This window comes from Oryctolagus cuniculus, chromosome 12 (assembly GCF_964237555.1).
Source record: "Oryctolagus cuniculus chromosome 12, mOryCun1.1, whole genome shotgun sequence".
Taxonomy (NCBI): Eukaryota; Metazoa; Chordata; class Mammalia; order Lagomorpha; family Leporidae; genus Oryctolagus; species Oryctolagus cuniculus.
In genome coordinates, this window is record NC_091443.1 from 197,024 (window position 1) to 205,913 (window position 8,890).

Genomic DNA, 8,890 nt, shown 5'->3' on the forward strand with positions numbered 1-8,890 from the left:
GACCCGCACTCAGGGACACTCCCGCCAGGACAGGCCATGCCCACGGCCTCCCATGGACCCGGGGGCACCATGAGTCCCCAGTTTATAGAGACTGAGGGGGAGGGGTTGAGGACCCCCCACAAGTCACAGAGTTGCTGAACAGCAAAGCCAGGGTCTGTCCCCACCCCCACTACCACCACCTCGCGCACGCTGGCACCAGCTGCAGCCAGGGCGACGCCCTGGGCGCAGGAACCAAGGGAGCAGGCAGGAGCTGCCCGCCAAGTCCCACCTCCCGGAGGCCCGAGGTCTGGGCAGACCGGCACCCACACTCCCCTGCGTCCGTGCTCCCAGCGACAAGCCGGCTCAGAGAGGAGAGAGGGCGGTGGGCGTGGGAGTCGCTTTACTGCTGAAGGTGCACTTTCCAAAGCACAGGCGCATCGTGGCCAGGACGGAGGCTGGACGAGCCTCAGTCGGACACAGGCAGGCAGGGCAGCCCCCGGCTGGCCCGGATCCGCTGGGACACGCGGAAGAGCTCCATGGTCGCCCTTGCGTCTTCCACCGAGCTGTGGCCCAGACCAGTGTTCTGCAGATACAGGCAGAGTGGCGCTCAGATGGGGCCCTCACCGCTCACACCTCCACTCCAGCTTGGAAGGCCAGAGCGGGCCTGGCCTCAGCCAGGAGCTCTGGGGTCAAGGACCCTGCAGGCGGCAGAGAACAGCGAAGCTCCCGTGACAGCCAGCTAGGCCGGGGGCAGCCAGGGAGGGACCCAGGCAGGGGACGGCGTCCGTGAGGGAGGACCACGTGCTGCTGGCCTGGGGACGGGAGGTGCCTGCCCCTAAGATAAAAGCTGCAGCGGGGGTGGGCCAGGGCCCACCGGGAAGGCTGTGACCACTGCACGGGGCGTGGGTCTTCAGGACTCAAGGGGGCACATGCTGCCCTCCTGTGTGCACAGCTTGGGCTCACGTGGTCCTGTAAGCCCCCATGTTCCTGGTGGTGAAACGGAAGCCCATACCACAGCCGGTGGGGCTGGCACCCTTCCCTCCCTGCACACCCCTGCAGCCTGAGGTCCTGGCTGGGCCAGTGTGGGGCCCGGGGGTGGCTGCATTTTCTTGGGGTTCCTCCTTTGAGAGGGGCCTCCCTTGCCTTGCGCAGGCTCTTTTCCAGACATTCAGGGCCCAGGGTACGGCCCATAGCACCTCCCATGCCTGCCCTGCCCTCACCCAACAGACAGGGAAACAGGCAGAGCCCCTCCGACTTGCGGTCAGATGAACCCACCCTGGAACTCCAGCCGATGCCCAGAGCTCAGCGTCCATGGGCTCTTACCGTTCTGTCAGGTGGGCATGGCCATGCCTTCCTCAGAGGGTGGGACTCTCCCAGGAGGGAGACCCTGTCCTGTGGGGCCGTGCACATGCAGGGCACGTGCTGGAGGCACCGATGCAGCAGGAGCTGGGGCAGGGCGAATCACCCGGCTCCAGGGACCGGAGCCTGCGGGGTCCCCGGGTCAGGCTCACTGCCCCCAGGACACGGCCCAGACTGACAGCCACGGGGACAAGGGCTCTGAGAAGCCCAGCTGGGTCCTTGGGCCACTGCTGACCCAGAGACTCCTCCCCTGCCCAGACAGCTCCCGCCGTGGGGCGGGGGCCGGGGCCTGGCTCTGGGCCCCCACCACTCAGGCCGTGGTCCCTGCTGCCGGGTCCCTCACCTGGATGTGCCTGTGGAGGAGGCGCTCACACAGCACCCGCAGGGACACTCGTCTGCAGGAGCCCAGTCTGGCCTCGCGCCACAGCAGCCTGTCGGTGGCCGTGTCGTAGATGGTGTAGGCCTCCATGTCCTCCCGCAGAGCCTGGAAGTCGTGCTTCAGGTCGTGGCCCACCACCAGCTTGCCTCTGAGCAGCTGCAGAATCTGCCCAGGGAGACGCACATCACCGAGGCCCCTGGCGGGCGGGCACAGCCCCTCCTCCCTTGCTGTGTGGCCTCGGGCAGCTCACACCATCCCTGGGCTCCAGCCACATCGACCAGGAAAGGAGATGCCTGAACCAAGTCCCCCTGAGGCCCACACAGGCTGGGTGCCCAGCGGCAGCCCTCCTGGGTCAGGCAGACACCCGCACCCAACCCCACCCACAAGCGTGCTCCCTGGCACAGAGTTAAAGCTGAGGTGGGTGATGACTGTGAAGCAAGGAGAACCCCCCTCCCCGAGGGCCCAACCCAACACCTGAAGGTCAGGGGTCGCAGGTGGGCGGAACTCACACCTGTGCAGAGGAGGAGGGTGCAGGGGGCCTGGAGGAGCCGGGGCAGGAGTGGGGGGAGCAGGAAGTGGGCTCTCCCCCAGCCCCGCTGAGCCCACATGGGGCTGCCAGGCAGTAAATGCGTGTGTTCTAACCCGCTAAGTCTGTGGCAGGGCTGTTGCCATGCACAGGGACAGGTGATCTTCAGACGAGTTTGCAAACTCCTTCTCAGTCTTCTCCGAAGAGGAGGACTCCGGTGCCCCGCTGGCCTGCAGGCGGCCCGGTGACTTCTGACCTCTCTGGGGCCAGGTCCGTGATCACCCAGCCGCCCGCAGAGGGGCCTGAGCCCAGGCAGTGGTGAGGGACCCCCGATGGCAGTCTTAGCCCTCAAGCCCCTCGGCAGACAGCACCTGCCCGGCCCCGCACAGCCTGCAGGCCAGGAACAAAATAAACACTGATGTTTCCACCGCAAAGTCTGCCGTGATTCGCCAAGTGCCACCAGATAATGGGGCTGGGCACACGCCATGAGGGCAGAGGGTCACCGCTGCACTGACCAAGGCACAGGCTGCCCCAGGCTCTGCCAGCCTAGTGGCCGAGCCACAGGGGCAGCCGGGAGAGAGCCCACCCTCACCCCACGGGGGGCCTGGGCGGCCTCTCAGGCAGTGGCCACGCAGTACTTGGACTTGTCAGCCTCTGGGGAGGGGCCTGGAAGTGAAGGGGTCTCAGCGTCCTGGGCTGACAGCCCCTGGGACACTTCCCCACCTCCCGCTGGTGGCTATGATGAACTCCTCGTGACAAAGGAGAGGGTGGACAAGCCGAGGAAGGGGGAGAGGAAATGCAGCTCTTCTGGACGAAGGTGCTGGGCCCTGGACAGGGACAGACTCTGGGACTCGTCACACGGCCTGGGCAGGTCAGGCCCACGTGGCCCTCAGCAGCCAGGGTGCCACAGACGCTGGGCAGGGCTGCCGCCAGGTCAGACAGCTGCTGGAGCCAGGGCAGGCAGGCCCAGGGCTGCAGCACCTGCTCTGAGTGACACATGGCAGCTGTCTCAACCTCGCCACTGCCGCAGGCGGAGGCGGAGACTCACGTTCCTGGAAAGACATGGGCTGGGGAGGGACACTTGCTGGGCTCCTGCCAGCAGGCACCATCTGTGCCAGGTCCGTCCATGCCTCACAAGAGGAGGAATTTAGGGGGCTTGCCCAGGTCACCCAGCTGAGGACCTGCAGCCGAGAATGTGTGGCCCCACCAGAGCTTCACACCGCACCTGCTACCCCCAGCTGAGCACCAGGACAGAGGGCACAGCTGGCCCACAGTGGCTGCCAGTGAAGACTTCCGGGGTCAGGACAACAGGCCCTGTGAGGCAGGATTGCCTCCCTCCTGACCAACCCACAGGGGCTGCAGAGGGAAGGTTCCTGGGTCACATGTGCAGAGGGGAAGCAGGCAGGTGCAGCTCCGGCCTCCGAGTCTGCCCTCTGCCCGGGCACTGCCTAGATGTGCCCAACCCAGGCCTTCTGAACCAAAATCAGCGTGTGCTGATTGTTCCAGGGGCTGCTTCACAGCACGGGCAGCGCCCAGCTAGGCCACTGGGGGGATACAGCGGGCCAGGCGGCCAGCCAGCTCCCAGACCAGCACTGCCTGGCAGAAGAATGGTGTGAGGCACAGGTGGAGTTTACACTTAAAAGGTAAGAAGATGGTTGACGTTATAGAGTAGCGGTAAAGCCATGGCCTGCTGCACCAGCATGCCCCATGGGCGCCTGTTCATGTCCCAGCTGCTCCACTTCCAATTCAGATCCCTGCTGATGCTCCTGAGAAAGCAGTGGAAGATAACCCAAGGGCTTGGGCCCCTGCACCCACATGGGAGACCCGGAAGAAGCTCCTGGCTCCTGGCTTCAGATCAGCTCAGCTCCAGCCTTTGTGGCCATTTGGGGAGTGACCCAGTGGAGAGAAGACCTTTCTGTCCCTCCCTTTCTGTCTGTAACTCTACCTCTCAACTGAATAAATCTTTTTTTAAAATAATAAAGATCTATCAGGGTATTTTATGGTTCTTTTTAAAAATACTAGTGTTCCAAGCCCTGTGTGGACTTGTCGCTCACAGCACGACCCGAGTGGCCAGCACAGCCCTGGTCGTGCTCCTGGCCAGCTCCTCCATGTTCTGGGTGTTGGGGCTGACCGAGCCCCCCAGCAAAGTTGTGTTCAAGCATCACCCCCAGCACCTCAGGAAGAGGCTTGTTGGCAAGGGGGTCTTGGGGTCGCTGCAGAGAAACACTCGTGTCTCAGGACCTGCGCTGAGCCGTGCACACCCCCAGGGTGCTCTGGGTCACCTCTGATCCCAGATACCCAGGGGATGCTCTGGGCTGTCCAGGGGACCGCGACAAGAAAGAAAAGCCTGCAGGTTCAGGACACACACGATTTTTCCCAAGTAGCTCTGATGCGGCACTGGGGGGATCTGTGAAAGCAGAACCTGCCTCCGCTCTCTCCACCCCAACAAGGGATGGGAAGCCAGGTACACAGAGGTAGAGCACCCTCCAGGGAACCTAGCCGGTGACAGCGGGGCGGGGGCTCACACCAGCCCCTTAACTGAGTAACAGCACCTGGCAGGGCTGCGGCTGAGGAGTGAATGGGCGTGAAGACGCACAGGTGAGCGCCAGGACTCCATGATCCAGAGCTACTGTGGTCTCCCCTGCAGCACCGGGGCCTGGATCTCGAGGGGCACGTGGAGCCCCCCTACCCAGGCCTCCCAGCTTGTAAGGGGGGAGGAGTCCACTGCCTGAGCCCTCTCCAGGTGACTCAGCCCGGGAGCACGTCCAGGGGCTGCGTCTTGCTTTCCCTTCTGGTTCAGAGAAACCGAAAGTTAGGCCCACAGAGGATTCCCCAACGAGCGGAGCACAGCGAGGCAAACCTCAGCTGGGGTGGGAGGCTGTGCAGCCTCAGCTGGTCTGGGACAGACATCCTGGCCCCTCTGCCCCGGAGGCTCTGGCCTGAGCTCTGAAGGCGGCTTGGCCCGGGGGTCCACGTGGGAGCACCTGTGGCAGCCTGGTACACTCGCGGAGCAGGGAGTCAGGTGGGACTCGTTACTCAGCCTCCACGCTGTCTTCTCCCAGGAGAAAGCCTCCTTGGGGGAGATGCAGACACCGGCGGGGTCACCATCACAGGGCAGCACCAGGGAGACAGCAGGTAAGGGGGGGTGGTTTCTCCGCAGCCCCTGGACTGGCTGGCACCGGCCCTTCACTCACCTCTCGCCTGGCCTGGGCGAACGGGGTGGCCGTGGCCATGTGCTGAGGCGTGACCCCGCTGACCCGGGTTCTGTAGTCGGTGATCTCCCCCTCGGGCAGGATGAACTTGTCGTAGAGCACGGTGCCCTGCAGGCTCACCAGGCTGCAGCGTGCCAGGCCGCTCTCCCGCAGGGGCCCCAGCCCCACCATCTCACAGTCCATGGCCACCACCTCGGGGCTGCCCGCCATGCTCCTCGCAGACCCTCTGGTGCTGCGGAGAGGGGCAGCAGGGTCAGCCACACCTGGCCACCACAGGTTACCCCTCCGCCCTGCCCTGTCTCCAGCAACACCTGGCCACAGGGAAGCCGGCTTCCTGGCTCACTGGGCCGGCCCGGGCAGGCCTGTGGGCCGGGAGGCACCGCCCATGCCTCCTGGCCCTCACCTGGCGGCCCTGGGTCCCGTCTCCGCCTCCAGGCAGCCTCTTCCCCCTGAGAGAACTGCTCTGGCAATGACTCTCTGCTCTGAGCCAGGCATCCCGGCCCCTTTACAGTTTCTGGTTTGTTATCAGAGCCAGGCCAGAAGGCAGGCGCGTGGGCCAGCAGGTGGGGAGCGGCCTGCCTCACGAGACACATCTGACGTGGAAGGAGCGATTGCAACATCTCTACTTCCTCACCCTCCACCCAGGAGCAAACATTCCCAGGATTGCGGCCTGGGAGCTGGGTCCTGTCTTCCACCTGGACACTCCTGATGTTTGCAGGAGCCGGGTGGGGGTGAGAGAGGGCTAGCCCCCACCATGGCCCAGTAGAAAGATGCAGGGGTGCCCTGGAAGCTGGCATCCATGCACCCCCAGGGGCCCTGTGCTGTCTGGGGACAAGGTCTGGCAGTGGGGCCGTACTTCCATGCACACAGCAGTGAGTGCAGGGAGGGCGAGGTCACCTGGGCACAGTGGACAACTGCCAGTGCTGCCCTGTGTCCCACCCCACCCTCAAGCCCTACCGGGCTGTTTCCCAACAGCTGATTTCTCAGCTGTTTTGTCACTGCACTTCTCTGCCATGAGCTTTGGTGACTTCCTCTTGTCCAGCTCAACTCCCTGGAGGCTTCAGACCCCTTCACCTGTGGCCTCCTGCCACATCATGTCCCAGCCCTCTTAGGTCCACACCCACCCACCTGCAGCTCACTCAACTCCCCACACTTGAGGGGCACAGGGTCCAGGGCTGGGAGACAGCAGCTCACAGGGCACAGGAAGCCCCCCCTGCCTCCTCCACTGGCTTGGTCTGTTTCTCCAGGCTTCTGTATTTAAATCTGCACCCTAGCCACTTCCTGGCTTTCCCATCAATCAGTGTTTTGTTTGCTCACTTCCGGTTCTTTGGTCCCTGTTTCACTGCCTGCCCCAAAGCATCTGCCCAGAACCCTGCCTTTGTGCTCAGTGTCCTGGGCACTGTAACCAGGAGGGAGGAAGCCCAAGCCAGGGGTCTCCCAGAAGTGATGCCCCCACTTTAACCAGTACCATCGGTGGCCAGCAAGGTCCTCTACCCAAAGCCGAGCGCCGGCCAGCTCATGGGGTGTATCTCAACACACGAGTTGTGCTAATGACACAACTAAATGAGCTAAAAAGTTGCAATACACCAGTAAGCACAAAAAGTGCTCAACATGGGGCTGCCACTGTAGCTCAGTGAGCTAAGCCACCCCTGGGACACCTGCATCCTGCATGGGTGCCGGTTCGAGTGCTGGCTTCTCAGTTCTGATCCAGCCCCTGCTAATGCGCCTGGTGAAGCAGCAGCAGATGGATCTCTTCTCTCTCTGCAACTCTGCTTTCAGATAAACAGACCTAAAAAGGGGGGTGGGGTGCTGACACCGTGGCGTAGCGGGCTAAGCCTCCGCCTGTGGCACCAGCATCCCATATAGGCGTCGGTTCTAGTCCTGGCTGCTCCTCTTCCAATCCAGCTCTCTGCTATGGCCTGGGAAAGCAGTAGAAGATGGCCCAAGTCCTTGGGCCCCTGCACCCACATGGGAGAGCCGGAAGAAGCTCCTGGCTCCTGGCTTCAGATCAGCTCCAGCCATTGTGGCCATTTGGGATGGAAGACCTTTCTCTGTCTCTAACCCTACCTCTTAAATAACTAAATAAAAATCTTAAAAAAAAAAAAAAGTGCTCAATACCACCAATCATTAGGGAAATATAAACCTCACACCCAGTACGATGGCCAATGGAGAGTGAACCCTTGTGCACTGCTGGGAGCAGGCCAGCAGGTCCTCTCTGACCATGGGGGGTCCGTGAGACCAGCACACCTTTGCTCACAGCTGCAGCATTCACCCCACACGCGGAAGCCAAGGGCTGTGACCCAGGGCTCACACGTACAAAGAGCTGTGCAGCCTCAGACAGGGCCTCGAGCCCTGTGCTCCGTGCAGACGAGCTGAGGACCTGACACTGCGTGGAGCAGGCACAGGTGCCACAGAACACACCCCCCGAAAAAGCTACTGAAACTCAAGAGTAGAAAGGCGGCCAGGAGGGTGAGGTTCCGGAGACAGACGGTGCACACCAAGTGTGGCTGACAGCTGGCTAGGGTGGCTAGTTTGTTATTTTACCAGCACTTAGAGAGCAGGGGTTCCAGGGCGAAACAAGTCCCTGTGTCCTCTAAGGAGCAATTACAAAACAGCGCGGCGTTCCTGCCACATCCCGACACGCCACCCTGACAGCTCCGCTGATGGCACCCTCCAAGCCCGACTCTGGTGCCCAGGCTCTGGCCTTCCTCCACCCACACACCCAGCCATCGGCTCCCGCCTGGGGCTGAGTCTGGCGTCAGACTCTTAAGGGATCCAGAGGAAGTCCTAGAGCCAGCTCTCCCACTGTGCCGACAGAGGGGCTGTGACCACACGCCCACGGCCCCGCCTCGGAGGAACCAGACAGGCACAGGGAAGCCCTGAGCCCCAGCCGTGGCAGAGCAGAGAGGACTTTCCTTTTCAGGCCCTGCTGCTCCACCGAGGGCTTGGCAGCTCCGCCGCGAGGCTCACAGGCCGGGCCCTGTGCTCAGCACTGCCCCTTAAGCCTCACGCTGCCCACTTCCAGGGGTCCGGAGTCAACAGGCTCGAGAGGCGAGCACATGCTGCCTGAGGTCTCACAGCCAGGAGGCACCACCCCAACCGCCCCTTAGCAAACAAAGAACCTTAGAAACTGCAGGGAAACCCCACGGCTACAGGGACTGCCAGAGCTGAGGACGCCCCAAGGCGGCCCAGCCCCAGCCTGGCCAACAGGCGCTCTGCTCCCCTGGACTGTGGCCCCGCTCCTAAGGGAGACAAGGCAGGCACAGGGCAGAGGCCCCTCAGACGGCTGAATGCTGGGGGTGGGGGTGGGGGGCAGGGAATCCCAGTTTGGGTCAAAATCAGTTTTCCAGTGCCCACCCAGCACTGCTCTGCTCCTCCCTGAGCTGTGCCCAGCACAGGAAGGGCCAGCGCCACAGGGGGACGCAGCCTGCCCCA

The 8,890-nt window shown here is 63.1% G+C and overlaps 1 protein-coding gene across 2 annotated transcripts; it reads right to left on the minus strand.

The window, feature by feature from the left end:
* Positions 1-362: 362 nt before the first annotated feature.
* Positions 363-8,780, minus strand: ISG20 (interferon stimulated exonuclease gene 20). Of its 2 annotated transcripts, none has more exons than XM_051841345.2 (4): positions 5,859-8,780; positions 5,438-5,687; positions 1,682-1,882; positions 363-562 (listed from the first exon to the last, which is right to left on the minus strand). In XM_051841345.2, exons 1-4 carry the CDS (start codon positions 5,948-5,950, stop codon positions 446-448), a joined length of 660 nt encoding a protein of 219 aa, XP_051697305.1. In that variant the 5' UTR covers positions 5,951-8,780; the 3' UTR covers positions 363-445. The 2 variants fall into 2 exon arrangements, with proteins under 2 accessions (XP_051697305.1, XP_069909407.1); XM_070053306.1 differs by having other exon boundaries at positions 5,767-5,895.
* Positions 8,781-8,890: the final 110 nt, after the last annotated feature.

Bases quoted from the DNA above. Each gene is read 5' to 3' on its own strand.
- ISG20 (XM_051841345.2), bottom strand. From the start codon at position 5,950: ATGCCTGGCTCAGAGCAGAGAGTCATTGCCAGAGCAGTTCTCTCAGGG. The intron at 5,688-5,858 runs GTGAGGGCCAGG...CCCTCTCCGCAG, and splicing joins ACGGGACCCAGGGCCGCCAG to CACCAGAGGGTCTGCGAGGA. The intron at 563-1,681 runs GTGAGGGACCCG...CTGTATCTGCAG, and splicing joins TCCTCCACAGGCACATCCAG to AACACTGGTCTGGGCCACAG.